At 35.1% G+C, this 20815-nt stretch overlaps 1 protein-coding gene across 3 annotated transcripts in view; it reads left to right on the forward strand.

Moving 5' to 3' along the window:
• Positions 1 to 20815, forward strand: part of SHISA6 (shisa family member 6) — a 457435-nt gene that overhangs the window by 235815 nt on the left and 200805 nt on the right. The window contains exon 3 of one of the 3 annotated variants that reach the window (XM_027850213.1): positions 12981 to 13081. The exons of 1 other annotated variant lie outside the window; for it this stretch is intronic. In XM_027850213.1, coding sequence (XP_027706014.1) covers positions 12981 to 13081 — 101 coding nt within the window. The remainder of the gene's footprint in view (positions 1 to 12980; positions 13082 to 20815) is intronic. One more of the 3 variants, XM_027850214.1, reaches the window with a different exon arrangement.

The following is a 20815-nucleotide window of genomic DNA, read 5'->3' on the forward strand; positions in this document are numbered from 1 at the left end:
GAGGGCAATTGGGAACAAGACAAAAAATATACACATACACACACACATATATATGTATACACACATATACATACATACATACATACACATACATATATATATACACACATAAACATACATATATACATATATGTGTGTGTGTGTATATACTGACCCACTCCTAGACATTCCATGACTTGGCAGCCATCATCGTGTAATCTGTAGGAGTGAGTTTCCTAGGGAAGACCCTCCATCAGACCCCTGTTTCCAAAGTTCTCAATCTCAGAGTTATCTTTTAAAGGACTCTTTTATCTTTTTTGGTGTTTGTCTAGTTTCTTATCTATTAACAAAACAATGCTACCTCTCTTCCCTTCCCCTCCCCCAGTCCCTTGGAGAAGGAAACTTCCTAGACTGATGATTCTCTTCAGGACAGTGGTTTCTGGATGTATAAAGGAGTATAAGGAAGACCATCTATTTGAGTGATCCTATAACTATTAATACATCAATCATGTGCTGAGTTATAATCATACCATCATGGGAGATACATCCATTTGAGTTATCATAAAGTCACGGACTGACTGCCTTCTGTCTCAGAGTGGAAATTGCTTCTGTGGGGTTGTACTGGGAAACCCTTCTGAGTGAGATATGTTTGTTTGTTGGTCATATAAAGCCATTCTAATAGGGCAGGTTGTTGTTCCTGTTCCACCCATGTGGGAACCATTGTGTTAGTCAGAAGGGGGTCAGGAGATAGACCCCTTAGGGCAATTCATTCATCTTCCTCCATGAGGATAGCTTAGGTGCCTCTATCAATAATATAAACTATTTGGATATCTAAAGATCTTCAGGATTTTGCTGGTGCCTATCTTGAATGCTAATAAGCTCTTTTCACTATACATTTGTACCTGTCAGCAGATTGCTATTTTGCCACTTAATGCCCCCTTTTCCAGAAATTTAGCATTGATTCTTCCAGTTATCTCCTCAAACCACACATGTCATTTTATACCTTTTAAAAAATTTCCCTATTGTATATACTAGTTATTTTGACTAAACTATTATTTGTTTGACTATTTGACCAAACTATATTTGTAACTAGAGACCATGTTATCTAAACTTTGTATTTTACCCAGCTCCTATTACAGCACTCTGAACACAGCAGGTACTTAATAGCTGTTGTAAAGTGATTTATGTATCAGCTACTAATCTGTGGAGTAGGACCCAGATCTCCTACTTTCCAAGGCCCTTCTCTTCACGGTAGGCCAAGCTCCCTCTCTCATATACATAAATTAATTATATTATATAACATCATTTTATATAATGTTTTCCCACAAAGTTGTTAGTATTTCCTTTTTTGGTAAATAAAATCATTTTAATGGATTAGGGAAACATTTTCATTCAAACAAGTAATAAATAATTTTAATATAAATAGCTGCTCCCTAATTTATCCATTTTGTTGGTTTTCATATGTCATATATATGTATACATATACATATATATACATATATATATATGTATACATGCATATATATATACACACATATATATATATATATATATGTATACATGCATATACTTTATACAGGTATATTCTTTCCTGGGCCCTCCGTTCCCTTCACCAATGTATTTTAAGTTCCTCACATCAGGGACCATGAATTCTATTCTCTATCATCTCAAATATGTAGTACAGGATTCTGTACCCAGTGGATACACAGTCCCAGAATCATTGTTTACCTTCCTTCCTTGGATTCTTTTTGCTTTAGCACTTAAAGCCTTGGGTTTAACTTGGAGTTTTTTGTATTGCTTTCAAGTCAGCCTCACAATTTTTTGCAAACAGTCCTCCCCACAAGCCCCTCCTTTGTTTGTTCCTAACTAGAGCTGAGGGATAATATTAGGAAGAGAAATCTTTGTGGGGCTGGCTGAATATTGACTGCCTCTAGATAAAGGACTCCTTGTGGACCTATGTGAGAGAGTGCTGGATGTATAAAATAAAAAAGAACATACCCAGAGCTACTCTTTAGATAAATATAAACAAATAAATAGTACCAATGATGTAATTATACCAAAGCCATTGCCAGCTTACCTTGACAACATCAGATTCAGAGCATCAATTACCCTTGTACAATAGAAGTGATGTCATGTCCTAATTTGGGGTAGATGTACTTCCCATTGATTCAAACAGTCTTGGTTACAGAACAGGAACCTCAAGTTTCCTCAGAATTCTATGTCATTGCTGTTTCAGTATTATTTTTTGCCTTTGTTTGCCCTGAGGCTCAGAAGGAGAAAGAGAGAGAGAGAGAGACAGAGAGAGAGGGAGAGAGAGAAACTCTGAGAAAGGTTGATATATCTGTTAGAAAAGAGAATATTTTCTCCTAAAACTTTATATTCCACATGGATTTTCCTCTTATTTGAAGAAAGACCTATGGTTAACTGCTTAGTACTTTTCTTTATACCCATGAGTCTCTGCCTTTCTTTCTAGAGGCAAAAGGTTAGTTGCCACAGAAACATGAGGGAGCATTTCATGTGTTTTTAATAGTATTTTTTTCCAATTGCACATCAAGACAATTTTTAACAAGATTTATTTTTTATTTTTTATTTCATTTTTTACAAGATTTTGAGTTCCAAATTTTTCTCCCTCTCTCTCTCCCATCCCCTCTTCTGCAAATGGTAGACAATTTGATATAGGTTATTTGTGTGCCATCATGTAAAATATTTCCATATTAGTCACAGCTGTGAAAGAAGAAACAGATCAAAAGGGGAAAAAACATGAAAGAGAATAAACCAAGTGAAAAAATATGCTTCAATCTGCACTTTGTCCATCAGTTCTTTATCTGGATATCGATAGGATTTTCCTTTGTGAGTCCTTTCTACTTGTCTTGGATCATTGTTTTGCTGAAAAGAGCTGAGTCATTCACAATGATTATCACACAATGTTGCTGATACTGTGTACAATGTTTTCCTGGTTCTGCTCATTTCACTTTACATCAGTTCATATAAATCTTTCCAGGGTTTTCTGAAATCTTCCTGTTCATCATTTCTTTTTTTGTTTGTTTGTTTGTTTGTTTGTTTTTTGTTTTTGGGTAAGGTAATCAGGGTTAAGTGACTTGTCCAAGGTCACACAGCTAGTAAGTGTCAAGTGTCTGAGGTTGGATTTGAACTCAGACCCTTCTGACTCCAATGCCAGAGGTCTGTCCACTGTGCCACCTAGCTGCCCCTGTTCATCATTTCTTATTGCACACTAGTATTCTATTACATTCACATATGGGAGTTTGTTCAGCCATTCCCCAATTGATGGATATTCTTTCAATTTCTAATATTTTGATACCATAAATATTTTTGTACATGTAAGTCCTTTTCCCTTTTTTATAATCTCTTTGGGATACAGTCTGAGTAGTGGAATTGCTGGATCAAAGGGTATACACAGTTTGGTTGCCCTTTGAGCATACTTCCAAATTGCTCTCAAGAATGTTTGGATCAGTTTACAACTCCACCAACAATACATCAGTGTCCCAATTCTCCCACATCCTCTCCAACATTTATCATTTTCCTTTTTTCATCATATTAGTCAATCTGATAGGTGTGAGGTTGTATCTCAGAGTTGTTTTAATTTGCATTTCTCTAATCAAAAGTGATTTAGAACACTTCTTCATATGCCCACAGATAGCTTTGATTTCTTCATCAAACTGCCTGCCTGTTCATATCCTTTAACCATTTATCAATTGTGGGCAACACAAAGGAGTGTTTCATGTTGTCCCCAGAACTAGAATGGTGCCTGGAAAGTTTGGAAAAAAGTAGGGAAATTGCCTTAACACCTCCTGGCCTAATGTCCTTTCACTCCCAAACCTTAGTGCTTAAAATTCAATTTTTCTGGTCTCTGTCTTCCATAGAACTGAATTTCCCATGGCATGTTAACGTCCTTTTCTAGTAAAATATTTCAATTTGACCAATAATCTATATTGTATTAAGGGCAAATGCTCTAAGATAAAGGAGGGGGGATTCTAATTCAGATAAATTTGTGTGAATCTAGTATGAATTAGAGAGTTTTCTTAATTTCTGATACATTAAACACTTTAAACATGATTAATAAAGTGGTATAAAGTAGGAAGCAGAGTATAGTTGAAAGAGCACTGGTAGATTGGTTCAAATACAGTTTCTTTGCTATGTATCAGCTCCGTGACCTTGGACAAATCATCCCCTGACTCTCTGCCTCAGGTTTGTTTTTGGTTTAATTTCCTCTGCAGAATGAAGGGCTGGAATTTAATTGTCTCTAAGTTACAAACCAGCTCTAACATCTTATTTCTAGATATTATCTTGAGGGGACCTGCCTTAACAAGAAGGTGAAAGGATTGTGGTTAGTACATTTCTTGTATATAATTTCCCATGTTCTTCCCCTACACACAATAAATAATGCTGTTTAGCATTACAGCTCCTTTCATGCACAATATAAGTAGCCTCAGCTTACCTTTTCATAAATTCTAAACTCATATTCATAAATTAATTGAAGTATCACACATTCATGAATTTTTGGTCCTTCGCACTGTAATTCCCATGCTCAGAAATGACTGTTATTGATATATAGGCCTGGAATCTACTCTCCTCTTGCCATTCTTCCTTTCCTTTCCTTTTTGCCTTTTAGGAAGAATTATATCTACCATTCCTGAGAGTCTTGAATCCAGAATAGTAACACGGCTTGAGAGGTGGGCAGAGCATCTTAGTTAAGCTCTAATAATTCCATTCTATGAAATTCAGCATTACAATTTCTAGAGTCCTAAACAAGCAAGTTCGCCGTAGGGATGAAAAGTGTTTCTAGGGAATTGGGTACCCTGAGGAATCAGGGTTGTTCTGTTTATATACACATATGTTTGTGTATTTAGACACACACATATACATAAGCTATCAGAGGATAAGTAGCCCTGAAATATAAAATATTTATATTTATATAGATTTAGACATATAGATGCATAGATATGGCTTCTAGAAAATAAAGCATAGGATCTTGGAACTGAAAAACTTTTTAGAGATCATTCATTCCAACCCGTCCATTTTATAGACAAACAAGTTGGAAACCAGAAAGATAAAGAGTCATCTCTAAGGTTTGCAGCAAAGCCTAGTGTAGGACTCAGCTTTCTAAATTGGTCTTCCTCTGATGGGATGCCCACTTGAGATCCTATTCCTATGTGTTGCTGATAATAGAGGTTATTATTGGAGATGCTATAGGCCTCAGTTCCAGTCATACTCCACTAATTATTTTTTCCCTAAATAGGAGGAGAGGGGGAAGGAAGAGGTGGAAGAGGGAAGTGAATTCCTAATGTTCATATTTCCTATGGGAGTCACCTGTAAAATAGGTGTTGAATCTCTCAACCATTTAATAATATTTAAAACTCAAAGGTATTGCCATGGCCTAGTTGCAGATTTCATGAGTGTGTTAGGCCAGATTAACAGTGTTTAGAGGTATGGGAGCCACACAATAAGTCCAGAAGGACTCACCTGCTTACTTCCTGGAGAGAATGACACTGAAAAACCATACTTCAATACAAGAACACCTACAACTACTTCCTGTTCCAGCACATATGTTATAATAGATCCTATTCTGCAAATAGAGAGGTTATTGGGTTTTGTGGAATGCTGCTGCTAACAGGACTGAACCCAGCATTTGGAGAGAAACTAAAGGACTCAGGGACTAGTGTCATATTTCCCCATAACTGGAGAAACATTGATTTTCCCCATTAAAACAGTGGTAAAAACAGTTATAAAACAGTTATAAAATTTTGAAATCACATTGTTTTCCCTGGTTTTCCTAAGGATATTTAAAATTTTTCTTTCCTTTTATCTCCCAAATTATACTTTCGTCTTCATACTGTGGCAGTGCATTTGTTTTCATTGTCAAAGCAAGACTTGCCAAAAACAAGAAGTTTAAAAATTATAACCTGTGGGTGGAAATATATATATATATATATATATATGTATATATATATATATATACATATGTTTAGCTACGACCTGGATAAGGAACAACAGAAAAATAAGATAAAATGTTTACTTGACTTCAAAAAAACCTTACTACTGAAATATTCACAGTACTTCCTTTCTAGTTCTAACCTTCAATGATTCAAATGGTGAGAATTACACATATAATGGTACCAAGGTAGGCTGGAGCCAGCTTGTACAAATTTGTGAGAGCCAATTGTTAATTTTTTACTGTGAGTATTTACACCTCAGAAATAGAGGCAAATGACACAAATCAGGGCTTGATTTACTAGTTTGCTGACTTAGAGACTTAAGGAAGTAATGGGAGAAATGTTAATAATGCAGTTTAATCTTAAACAATATATCTTTGTACATTTTTTTTTTCTCTGAAGGGTTGTTAAACATTTAGCAGCACACTACTGACTAACACCATAATTAGATAGGGCAAAGACTACTGGATGGGCGGGTAGTCAGGAGATTTGAGTTCTGGTCTTGGATCTGCTATTAACTCACTTTGTGTGTGACATTAGGTAAGTCCTATTTTCTTTTCTGAGTCTCATTTTAAACTCATCTAAAAAATAAAAGTTTGGGGTTAGGTGATCTCTAAAGTCCTTTTCATCTTGAAATTTATTCAATATTCCAAGAATATTGAATTAATCCCTTTGAGTAAATATACTGATCAGTTCCATTTAATAATCAGTTAGTCAAGTAGCTATCTGACCTGTCATATATGATTGTTTTCATCAGTATTTTTACTGTATATAAATAATACAATCCATTATTGAATTATAGTATTTTATAAGTTATTACATATGCTCATATTGAAACAGCTCAGTTTGCACAGCTTTTAATAAAATTCAAAGTTTCATACCAGGAGTATTGTTTTAATACTGAACTTCCATGATCAAATATGGTACAATGTTTGCTGATTTCACAGTATTATATGTCAGAGTAGAGTATACTTCTCAGAATCATGATTTCTGTTCAATATAAACTTATATTGAACTTATAATTCTGTTCAATATAAACTTATAAACTCTATATATTATAGAGTTGGAAGCGCTTAGGAAATGAATTTAACAAACACCAACCACCTACTATGTGATAATCATTAGGGATATAAAGATATGACACAGACCCCATTTTCAAGGTGCTTATAATACACAGGGGAATGGGGCAGGGGGGAACTGGTTCACAAAAAAATTGTAACATAAAAGTATGGGAAGTATAATGGACTTCAAGCAAAAATCTCTGAGATTCCAAGCAAAATACTATGAAAAATTTGAAGAATAGAGTTCACAAAGCTGAGAGTGTCAAGGAAGGCTTCATAGAGGATGTAACCCTTGACATGAGCTTTGAAGAAAGGTAAGGAAATTGGAACAAGAGAAGGAATCCATCTAAGGTCTGAGGAAATATTATGGAAAAGGCTATGGAAATGGTGGAGAGCAAGATGATGAGATTTCTGTAATGGAGAGTTTGTAGGATAGATACTATAAATAGATTGGAGGATTCAAGGATCTCCATTATCTGGTTCTAACTTCTCAAACTATTCAGTAAGAGCCAGATAATGGAGATCCTTGAATGCCACAGTCATGAGTTTATATTTAATTCCGTAGAAATGGGGAGCCACTGTAGGTCTTTGAGTAGAAGACTGATGTGATCAGAGATAGTCTTAACACCCTTCAGCTTAGCTTTACAAATGAAGAAACTGGGACACCAAATTCTTAAATGACTAGCGGAACTAGGATTAGAACCCAGACCTCCTAAAACTTAATCTACAGGACTTTCCATTATACCTCATAGGCTCTCACATTTTGTGGGTCAGAGAGTTTTAGCAAATGAAGAAAAAGCTTGTTTCAACACTGCTACTTCTTTGAAAGCTGATGTTTTGGTTTTCTTACTGTTGAGAAGAATATTTATAAATGCCAGCTGATGTCATCAACTATAGGGCACACAGAAAAACATCCTACTCCTGGTGAAACCCACTCCTTTCAGTCTCATTGAAATTTAGAATGCCAAGGAAAGAGGTGGAATAGAGACGAAAAAGAGGAGTAACTTTATAGGATAGTCAGGGAGAGATATTCTAGCCTACATTAATATCAGAAGTTGAGGAGAAAAGAATCTGCAAAATAAGCAGAACCAGGCAAACAATTTGCATGATGGACAGAGTAAGGTGGAGAGAAACAGTTTTGAAAGACTAATAAATACAGTGACCAATAATGACTTTGTACAATTGACAAGGAACTATGCCTTCAACAAGTGGTAGATGATAGATACAGAATGAAGAATACATTTTCAAATATGACCAAAATATTGATTTATTTTACTTAACTGTATTATGTTGTTACAAGGGAAAACTATGGAAAGAAAGGTATGGGAGAAGGTGGAGGAAAAATCATTTTAAATTTTTTAAGGGAATTAATAATTTTTTTTTAATCCAGCAAATTACTCTGTTCCCTTTCATTCACCTCTTGCTTCAGTGAGAGCACTGTATCAGGGACTTTTGTCTTTACTGCAGTGACACAATTATTTTGTAGACCAAATCAGAACTTCTTGATCACTCTGTGGGTTGCTTTTTGAATTTGCTTCCATGAGGCACCTAGATGCAGGGTTCAGCAAACTACTGACCACAGGCCAAATCTGACACATTTGTTTTTGTATAGCCCAAGCTAAGAATAATTTCTACATTTGTTAATGGTTAAAAAAATCAAAAGAAAAATAATATATCATAATGCATGAAAATTATATGAAATTCAAATTTTGTTGTCCACAAAGAAAAAATTTGTTGGAACCCAGAGTTGTTTATTCATTTACATATTGTCTATGGTTGTTTTGGTGCTGCAGTGGCAGAGCTGAGTAGTTAATGTGGCACTATCATCACTTCAAATAATTGCTCACAATAATAACTTGACAGCATTTTGAGTATCATGCCTATCACCATACAGTGTTATTTTATTTTATTACCAGCATATACCTATCATGTCAAAACAAGAGAAGAAGAGGGAAAAAATATAATTTTTTTGAGTTTAGGACCAAGATTAAAATTTTTCTGAATGGGAAAAACTGCCTTCAATCACTATGATTTAAAAATATTTTAAAAATTCTTTTTTTCATAGTATTTCTTAATGAATTTAACATAAAATTTCAAGGCAAAATAGTGCTTTCATGTGAAACTTACACAGTGATAAAATCAGTTCAACAACAACTAAGATTGTTTGAATCACAAGTCATGTCAAATTGCTTCATATACATGTTGTTTTATATACATACATACGTGTGTGTGTGTGTGTGTGTGTGTGTGTATGCTGTGAGAAGTTAAAACACAAAGTGACATTTCCTTTCCTATACATATTGGCAGCAGATATATTTTCCAAGTTAAAGCTACAGTTCTTTTACAGTTTTTACTTTTTCTCCAGTTTTAGCTTTTTGAACCTCAGTACAAGTGCAGAAAATTTAAAAAAAAAATAGCCCTTTTGAAATTCATTGAACTGTGAAACTGATGAGCTTCCAGCTAATCTTAATTGGAAGTGATTCAGCTGCAGTGTAATAACATGCTAAAAGACAAATATCAAGAGAAAACTTTGATACAATTCCATAAATGCCTTCCAAGAAATGAATATGCTCAATTAAAATCAGATGCATATGAACTGATATCAGTATTTAGCAATACCTATCATGTGGAAAGATATTTTCAAAGATAAAATACATAAAATCTGATCAGCATTAACAGATGAACATTTATGAGCAATTTTGATGACAAGGTACTCTAACTTTAAACCCCAACTCAGTGAAATGTTATTTCCCCAAAAGAATTTCATTTGCATTACTAGATCTATATTACCAAAAAAAAAAAAATGTAGAGAGGATTCTGGAAAGATGGCAGAGTAGGTCAGAAAATTCCAAGCTCTCCAGATTTCCTTCACAAACAAGAAAAAATAGTGCCTCAGGACAAACAAAGAGCAGTAAAAATAAACAAGAGTTGGAACAGAATAGTGGTTCTCTTGGGACAATGGCAGATGATCTGAAGAAAAATCCCAGGATAAAATTTGGTCCTTGTGAAGAGTAAACACCCCCAGGCTAATTCCTCTGAAAGAGCCAGCAGAGAGCCCTGGGGTTAACTGGGTTGGGGCATAATCTCTGCCCCAGCCACAGGAACTTTCACCTCCTGAACAGTGTGGGAAGTTGGGTGTCTGAGCTAGAGAAGATTGAAGGAACCTCTGTTGATAAGGGATGCTAGACCCAGCTGTGCAGCCCTAGGCAAGAAGCACATGTTTAATGAGTGCAGTAGCAGTGGGACAGGGACACTGCTGGCTGTGGGCACTTACAGGAGGGTGGAGGTCTTGGTTTTGGTTCCAAGCTAGAGGGAAGAACTGAAGGAGGATCTGAGGCCAGAGGCACCATCCCTCATACCCCAAGACTAGAGGTTATTACAAAAAATAAACTGCTACAAAAAAAAAAAGAGCAGGCAAAGGAGAAAGAATCCAACCACAGAAAGTTACTATGGGAATAGAGAAGATATTCAGAAGAAGATACTGAAGCAAAAAAAACAAAACAAAAAAAACCTCTCTTACCCCAAAGAGTACTGTCAAATGGTCACCTGCCCAAAAAGAATTCATAGAAGAACTTTAAAAAGACTTTAAAAATCATGAGAGAGATTGAGGAAAATTTTAAAAAAATAAGAACAAGAAAAAAAACAAGATTACGAAAAGAAAGTCAACCAATTAGAAAAGGAAATATAGACTCTGAAGGGAGAAAATGACTTTTTGAAAATTATAACTAGGCAAGGGGAAGCCAGTGAAGTTATTCTTATAACCAAGAAATGATAAAACAAAATATAAAGAATGAAAAAATAGGAGAGAATGTGAAATATCTCATAAGAAAAACAGCTGATCTGTAGAATAGATCAAGAAGACAAAACACAAGAATAATTGAACTACCTGAAAAAAAAAGATTAAAAAAAGAATCTTAATACAATAATACAAGAAATAATTAAAGAAAATTGTCTTGAAGCGTTAGAACAGGAGGGGAAAGTAGAAATAGAAAAAATCCAACAATCACCACTTGAAAGAGATTCTACGAAGAAAACCTATAGGAATATCATAGTTAAATCCTGAACCACTCAGCTCAAGGATAAAATATTACAAGCAAAAAAAAAAAAAGCAAACAAACAATTTAAAGATGATGGTTCCACAATTAGAATCACACCAGACCTAGCAGTGGTGACATTAAAAGATGGCAGGTCTTGGAACACTATATATCAAAAAGCAAAAGAACTGGGGTTGTATCCAAAAATATAATACCCAGCAAAGTTAAGCATAATCCCAAATGAAAAAAAAAATAAACATTTAATGAATTGTCAGACTTTAAGGATTTTGTTTAAAAAAAAATAACCTGAATTTAATAGAAGACTTGACAAATATCAAAGACTAATTACAAAGAATTCAATAAAGACTGTTTACCTTTTATATGAGGAAATATAAAATGTATGTCTAAGATAGTTATTAGTAATTGGGTAGTTCATAAGAAAGATTAGGGTAGACCTGAGTATGATATGATTAAAAAAGTAAAACCTTTTAGGAACTGGTAAAAAGAATAATTATTTTATACAAATGAGCTGTGAAAGGCAGAACTGACACAGAGGAATTAGATGGAGGAGGAGGGCTGGTAGTTCCAGAACCCTACTCTCATCAGGAATGTGTTTAAGAGGGATACATACATACATACATATATACATGCATTCATACACATATATACATATATGAATACATATACCCACATATACATATATATGCATATGTATAAAAGTCTTCTAAATTCAGAAAGAAGTAAAAGGATAAGGGGATAGGGAGGAAGGAAAGGATAAGGGATGGATTTTTAGTGGGGAGGGTGAAGGAATTGGATAAGGGGAGATAATAGAAGGGTGTTTAGATTAACAGGAATGTGAGGATAAGGGAGGGATCCCTGGAGGGGATTTGTATTTAAATTTTAATATTTAAGTTGATAATATGTTTCTATTCCTTTTCTTATTGTGTATTTAAGTTTAAAATAAATTAATAATACAAAATTTAAAAAATCTCACCAAAACAAAAAGAAATTATATTCAATTATTATTACTATATTTTTAATTTCATCAATATGGAGTGTGGGAATTTGTTTTCTCTCTTGTTATAACAAGAACATATAATATCCTTGATTTTGCCTCTTGCTCTATAAAGCCTAAAATATGTATTATTTTGCTCTTTACCAAAAAATGTTTGCCATCCCCTGATATAATGGGAAGTACTTACCCCATAGGGTCAGCAAGACCTGAATTTGACTTCTGCTTCAGATACTTACTAGCTGTATGACCTGGTCAAGTCATTCAATCTCTTAGTATCAGTTTCCTTATCTATAAAATGGAGATAATATCTCCTATGACATGGTTATCATAACAGTCTAATAAGATAGTATGTGTAAAGCTCATTACAAACTTGAGGTATCATATAAATGTTAGATATGATGTGAGTATTTTTACAGTCTTATTAACAACCATGCATTATTATTTTTTTTTCCCCAATGATGGAAGGGAGGTGGGAGCATGAAAATGGAGGCTAGGAATAGATTAGGAAAAAAATGAAAGAAAGAAAGAAAGTAGAGTCAATGAATTTTTTTTTAAATGCAGAGAAGAGAACAAAAGGCCAGAAAGAAGCACAAACAGTAAAATTATGTGTATGTGGGTATATATGTATATGTATATATACATATATGTACATATGCATATATACACACACGTGTGTGAAATCTTATATTTTTATACTACTTTGAATATGAAAATGCTCATTTTATTTGGGGTTAAGTTCACATTAAAATGAATTTAAAACAAATATGCTTTTAATATGCATGCCATTATACCATGGACTAAGGAATATTTACATAATGAAATATCTCTGCCCTCATGAATTTTACTGTCCAGCACATTTCATATAAGGTAGAATAGAAATAAATGGCAAGTGTCATGGGTATGTCAAATAACCTTTCCATTATCATCTGTTTTCCCACAGGGCTCTATGGGAAGGAGGTTCACCGAAGTGGAGGCCCTGATCTCCATAACTTCATCTCATCTGGATTTGTCACATTGGGAAGAGGACACACGAAGGGTACAGTGGAAACCATTTTTTACTAAATACAAAGATTGTCTAGGGAAAGTCACTCTGAAACACTGAAGATGGTTTAGAGGCCAGACAATTGTCCTTGACAGGAAAAATTAGGGTGAATCTATTGATGATTATTCCTGGTGATTTGGGATGCTTCCAGCAGAGTTTCCCAAGAGGTAAAGGGTATGACATTAGGGAACATAACCCCTGAGTTGGGATGGGATGAGTAAGATAGATACACCCTGTTCATTTTGGTTAGGGAGCTCTGAGGGGATAGGGTAGCAAGGAATCTGTAGTATTGTCTAAGTGGACCTCTTTTTTTTTTCTTTTTTCCTTTCTAAACTAACAATTTCTCTTCTGATTCCTATACTCTGTATGCATTATGAGTTTTATTCTATAGACAGTCCAGCTTTCCCAGTGTGTGTAGATATGTATATCTTGTACAATATAGGCATAAATCTAGATGTTAACCTGTCCCTGAAGATACAAGATGGAGCTTCTCTACTGAGCTTGTTTGTGATGTAGCTGGTGTTGGCTTCCTGAGCATCTGTGTAGGGAGATGTGGAATGCTGCTTGTTTACATTTTCTGTTTTAACAGAGTCATAATGGTGTTGTGAGAATTCTGTCACTATAGGAATAATCTGGTCCAAATCCATCTGTTTAATTTTCTACCAATCTGTATACTTATGTAGAACCAATGTGAAATATATGCAGAAATATTTGCCTGTCTTCCTCTGGCTGAAAATATGTGTGTTGTTCCATGAGTGAAAAAGGATAATTTGCAATATTTCTTATATTCCATGAACTTTTTTTTTAAAGAATTCTCTATGCAATGTTAATTCTATAGAGAAGAAAAAAAATCTGTACCTGTGTATGTTTTCTCTGTTGTGTCTGTGTATCTAAATAAAGTTTATCAAGGATACAGGTGATACTTGTGGGTACTGGGAGTCACAGGCCTACACCAAGGACCTGAGTCCTACTTATACATGCAAACTTCTGGCTTCCACAAATCCTCCTTCAGCTGGTGAATCTGATGCACAGATCTGGTTTGTCAAAAAGAACTTGGTACCAAGCTGAATTCTTCTCTTAAAAAAAATGCAAGGTTAGGTCAGGAGGATGGAAGGTAGAAGAGAATATGTCAGCAAGTAGATCATCCTTGAATAAACAATCTAAGTAGCACTTAGCACAAATATTAATATCATTTCCCACCTGATAAACCTATTTCTTACCCCATCCCCTCGTGTGTGTATGTGTGTGTGTGTGTGTGTGTGTGTGTGTGTATACTCCCTCTTTTATCCTTTCTTAATCCATTTCTTTTCCTTCTCTCCTGTCAGTGCCATATCTCCATGTCAGTGCCCTTGAATGTTATTTAGCCCTGTTATGGCATTCAGGGTCAAAGATGTTGCTGACTCCAGCTCTAGAATTAAACTCCATTGGTCTACCCCATACCCTATAATGTCGTACAATTTATATGTTGAAATTAAATTCCTCAACTTGCTGATTTTGGCATACAGACATCACTCTGGAAGATTTGGGCCATCTTTCAAAACCACCATTTTATTGGTACCAAAGAAGATTATATAAACAAAAAATACATTGTTGCTTCACTATAATGCTATATTCAAGCTTCATGTTCTACAATATTCCCTAGAGACAAGTCCAACTTGTCACAAGGTCCACTGAGCCTTCATGCTACCATGAATAGGCTCCAAAATAAATCTGACATATGCTGATTTTTCATCTCTGTTGAAAAATATTATAAGATTAAGTATTTGAGACAAATGTAGCCACAACTGATCAAATGTACCAGTCTGGTTCCTTCTCCTCCTAGAAGCCTCTAGTCTTACTTCATTTTAACAATAATGAGATATTCATGTACTTTAACATAGTAAGTCCCTTAGGCAATATTGAACTACCAACCACCCCAGTGTACCACTTCACTAGCTTCTTGGGGTGTCAAGAGTACCATATTCTCAAGGAGTTTATAACTAAATGTTTTGCATTTTCCTTTTCATCTCTTTTCTTATCCTTTTCTGCCTTTACCATTTCCTTAGCCTTAGGCATACCCAGGAGGTCATGTGGGAATTACTAATCTCTGTGAATGCTCCTCTGGGCTGAAGAGGGTGTCACCCCCAAGCTAGGATGATTTGCCTCTCTACCCTATGCCTCACCAAGGCCCTACTCATAAATAATGCTATACTTTGGAGGCAGTACCCTCAGTAAAAGTCATATTCTATACTATTCCACCTCAAATGTTTCCATGTTTGAAGTAAGGTTTAAATAAACATCAAAGTCTTAGAAAGTCAATTAAGTCAAAAAGGGAGTCCTATGGTATATGTAGGAGTGATAAGAAGGTTAGAGGTGAAAAGGGACAAACCTATCTTTTTATGTTGGTCATAATAGAAAGCTAGTTTTCATTTGTCTTCATATTGATTTGTATTTATATGGGACAGGTCTTTTTTTAAAAAAAAAACTTACAAGATAATAGAGTTACCTTAAGTCAGTTCTGATTTAAATAACTCTAGAAATAGCACTGCTCACATATAATCGTAGCTGGCAAATATTCCATTTGGGTGAGCACCTCCTTGGAACTAAGTCAAGAGGAATGCCACAAAAGAAGTGACTGCCAACAAAGATCAAGCAGAGCCCCTGTAGTGCTTTTGCATGATTATGAAAAGCTACTGAGTTTTTCATGGCAGAATGAACCTAATACCCATTTAATGTTTTTCAGAGGCTATATACACGGCACCATAAATTGACTGACCAGTTTAGTCAATTCAATTAGAAAGTCAGGCAGGTGAGTTATATTGGCACATATGCAGCCTGAGCCAGTCTTTCCCAAGTCTCTTTGACTTTCCTCACAGGGTTCTGCACTAGAACTTTCTTAGGAGTTGTAAGTACATAGGACAAAAGTTAATTTAAAGATAAGAGAAGTAACAATAGTAGAACAGGCATTAAGTACCACGGACTAAATCCCACAATCCTCTCACAGGTGACTAAAACTATATGAATGATGAAATTACAGAGTGGAGGGCGGGAGGTATATAAATGAGGAAAGAAAAGATAAAAGATAGAGGGGAATGTGTGTTATAGCCCCAAATATGTCCATGGATGAATAATGAAGGGAAGCTAGTTCCTCTAGTCTCTAAGCAAGAAGATGGACTACTGAAGAAAGTGAGAGATAACAAAAGGGAGGCATTAAATCAAGGATAATCAAAGGCCGAGGACATAACCCAGTGAAAGGAAGGGGTTCCATTGAAGAATATTCCCATGAAGAATAATGTATATCTCTATAATGAGAAATGGTGATTTTACAATGAATCTAATCTGAGAGAATTTTGTGCACAAGGAGAGCCCATCTTCTGAAAGAGTCCATGGTCAAGATCTTGTTTCAGTGAAAAAGGAAAACATATTTTCTGAAACCAACTCACACCCAGAAAATAGAAAGAGGAAAACAAAAAAACAAACAAACAAACGAAAGTTGGATAGGAGAGGAGAAGGAGAAATTTTGAAATAACCGCTAAACTAAGAGAGATAAAAGTAAAAGAGAAAAGAGAGGAAGAATTAGATAACTAACTAAATGAATGAATGAAAAAGAAATCAATAAGTTAAGAAAAACTCCAAAACTATTAAAAAACTTGATTAACAGGAGTGGATGGGTGAAAAGGGAGAGAGAAAAGAGTCTGTGAGAATAGCATAGCATCAAAGTAAATTAAGCAAAACTGATCCTTGGGACAAAGTACTAACAAATAATAACAAAGTACTAACTAAGGGAGAACAAAAAAATTCCAATTAAAAAAATACCAGGTACAAAAGTGGAGAAAACATAAACCTAACTCGTATGACATTAAATGTGAATAAATTTGAATAATACAATAAAAAGAGATTGACAGCCTGTGTAAGAAAACAAAACTTTGCAATCTGTTGCAAGAAATCCATATAAAAAAGCAAAGACATACATATAATAAAAATGAAGGGTTGGAATAAAATTTACTATGTTATCAGGTGAATTTGAAAAAGCAGAAATTGTTATCATTTCTATTACACAAGGTCAAAAATAAAAATTCACCAAAAAAATAGACAAGCCAATATTAACATTAAATATATACTTTCCAAGTGGTATGATGTCTCAATCCAAAGGAAAATTAGCTGAATTGTTACAGCACTGATAATAACACAATAGTAGGAGACCTTACTGTTTCTTTCTCAGAGTAAGACAAATGTAACAGAAAGATAAAAGGGAAAATGTAGATTGAACAAAATAGTGAAGAACTTAGAGTTGAAAGATTTGAGATTCGTTCTGAATGTGACCGCTAAAGAATATCCATATTTATTCAGCATCATATGAACCTTTTACAATAATTGAGCATATATTAAGGCACAGAGAAATTGTCAATATATGTAAAAAGTCATAAATACTAATCATATCTTTTACAGGTTATAATGTAACAAAATAGTGATTCAGTGAACAAAAACAAAACAGAGCTAAATGTAGACAGTAATGAAATAGCAAACAACAAATGAGTCAAAGAACAAATAATAGAAACAATTAATTATGTGAATGATAATGATAATAATAAAACAACCTGCCAAAATTTCTGGGATGCAGCTAAAAAGATTCCCAGAGGAAAATTATATTCCTAAAAGCATAATTAAAAATTAGAATATTCAGCATTCTCTGTGTTAAAACTTAGCTATAAAATGAAACAAGTGGGTGAAATGATCTATAATGTTCCTTGCTACTCTAAATCCATGATCCTATAAGGATTTGTTTACAATATCTTACTCAGAATGTTAGTCCTAAACTGCGAGCTCTACTCAGGAGTGGAAGGCAAAAACTACGTCTTTCCACATCCTGTCAATGCAGGGAACTGTAAGTTGTTAAATGATCCCTGAAGCAGAGATTTTCCATTTTATAGATGAAGGCCTAGAGATGTAAAGTGACCTTCCTAAGGTCACACAGGTTCATCAAGAACAAGGCTCAAAGCTGGGTCCTCTAGTGCCTTTATATCAGAACTTCTTGACTTTTTTTTTTTGTTTTGTTTTTTGTTTTTGTCAAGGACTCGTTTGGCAGTCTGGTAAAGATTATGGATCACTTCTCTAATCCATAAAATAAAACGCATAAGTTTGCAAAGAAAACCAATTATATTAAAATAAAGATGTAATTCTTTTCCTATTCAAGATCACGGATATCCTTTAATGTATCCAAGGATAGGCCTATAACTGCTGGTTAATAACCTCTGCTATTCCATTACTTGATTCACCCAAGATCACACAGCTAGTGCATAGCAGAGGCAGAATAATAACCCAGTCTCTTTACTCCCCATCTGTCATTTCTGCTCCCTCCTTCAGAATGAATTTGTACACCAATGTAAGACATGGATAATGGAGATCAGAGATTGGTAGGCTAGTAGTAAGATGTGATTAAGTATACTATACAATCAGATTTTTATAGTTCAGCCTATAATGTCACATATAGCTATGTATAAATACGAAGTGATGGGTAATAACTCTTGAAGTCATCACTATTTGGAACAAATCACTACTGGATTCTGGTAAAAATCATCTCCCAGTATCCCAGTAAGTCATTGTTTTCATACTGGAAGGATAAGTTGTTTCTCTTGTGAGAATTTATACTTTCCTGAGGATTTTTTGTTTGTTTATTTTCATTTCCACAAGGAACCTTACACTGGCATTGCTACTTACTGCATGTTACCCAGGCTCGTCAAAAATAAAAACCAAAATGCCATAAAAAACAGAAATTGGATCATGGCAACCAAGGTTTTGGGGTACACTCATACTCATGTGAATTGGTACAGGTCTAGAGTTGAAAGAGGCTTAACTTACAGGAAAAGAAGAATCTATTCAAGGAATTTGTTGTTGTTGTTGAGTTATTTCAGTTTTGTCCAACTCTTTGTAACCCTATTTTAGGGTTTTCTTGGCAAAGGTGCTGGAATGGTTTGCTGTTACCTTCTCCAGCTCATTTTATAGATGAGGAACTGAGGCAAATAGGATTAAGTGACTTGCCCAGGGTCATACAGATAGTAAATGTCTGAGGCCAGATTTGAACTCATGAAGGGGAATTTTTCCCAATTCCAAGCCTAGTGCTTTATCCACACACCACCTAGCTGCCCAAAGTTGTTTTTCAGTTGTGTCTGAATCTTGGTGACCCCCACTGGAGTTTTATTGGCAAAGATACTGGAGTGGTTTGCCATTTCCTTCTCTAGTTCAATTTACAGATGAGGAAACTGAGGCAAACAGGATTAAGTGACTTGCCCAGGGTCACACAACTTGTTTGTGTCTGAGGCCAGATTTGAACTCAAATCTTCCTGAGTCCACGCACAGCACTCTGTCTACAATATTAGCTAGCTGCCCATTCAAGGAACAAAACTTCTTAAAGCATTATTTGATAGAGAAATCTCTCTCAACTGGGTCAGTGAGTGACAGAAGCCATTTTAATAAAAAAATCTGACCAGAACCACTTTACACTTGGCAGCTGCTGATATGGTTCATCTCTGAAAGTATCTGCCCTGTCTAAGAATATCCACCCTCTATGCATAAGTCAACTTTTCTGGTGCCTAAAATTTTACCTTTATAGATAAGGGGTTTTTTTGTTTGTTTGTTTTGGGGGTAAAAATAAGGATATAATATTTTTCTCACAACTAAGTTCACAGACCCTTAAAATCTCTCCACAAACTCCTTGGTGGCCCAAGAATGCTAGGTTAGTAAACTCTGCCTAAAAGAAGATTTCTAATAAATTATGTAGATCTTCTTAAAATGACTTATTTGCAAAATTGGACGTGAATCACACAAGATGAAAAGACATTGATGGGCTATGAATGACACAAATTGCAAGTCTTCACATAAATGAATGAGATCATAGATCATTGAACTAATGAAATGTACATATATGTTATATCACAATGTATTCACGTACATTTTGGTATCATATTGAAATTAACAAAGTGCTTTCCTCACAATAACCCTGTGAAATGGTGTAAGGCCTATTAGTAGATGAAGATCTGGGTTCAAATTCCACTTTAAACTCTTACTAGCTGTGTGAACCCGAGCAAATTACTTATCCTCACTATGCCTCAGTTTCCTCATCTGTGAAATAAGGGAGTGGGATTTCATGGCCTCTAATGTCTCTTTCAGCTTTAAATCTATCCTATAATCTCCCATATGGTAGATATTGAAAGTGAAACTCATCAGGACATTGGACAGGTAGGAGTCCAGAGACATGGGCTACCATCACAATCTTTCCACTAACTAACTCCTGACAACCTTGAAAAGTTACTCCCCCTTTCTAGTCCTCAATCCCTTCATCTGTAAAATTAAGAGATTAGACTACACAATCTTTAAAGTCACTTCTGGCTTGAATATTCTACAAATTAATTTACTACCTTCCTTCACTCAGTCTTTTTTTTTTTTTTAGGCAATTGGGGTAAGTGACTTGCCCAGGGTCACACAGCTAGTAAGTGTCAAGTGTTTGGTCTGAGTCCAGATTTGAACTCAGGTCCTCCTGATTTCAGGGCTGGTGCTCTATCCACTGTGCCACCCAGCTGCCCCACTTCACTCAGTCTTGATGGAGTTAGAATAGATGTTCTGCTTTGGGACCTCATAAGGAGGAGTAGCAGAGGTGAAACTACTTCCCTATGTGCCCTGAAAAATTTAGAGACCCCCACACATCACAAAAACATAACTGTAGAAATTTCCTACATGGTTGAAAGCTTATCTGAAGC

This window comes from Vombatus ursinus, unplaced genomic scaffold, assembly GCF_900497805.2.
Source record: "Vombatus ursinus unplaced genomic scaffold, bare-nosed wombat genome assembly UNPS02008996.1, whole genome shotgun sequence".
NCBI lineage: Eukaryota > Metazoa > Chordata > Mammalia > Diprotodontia > Vombatidae > Vombatus > Vombatus ursinus.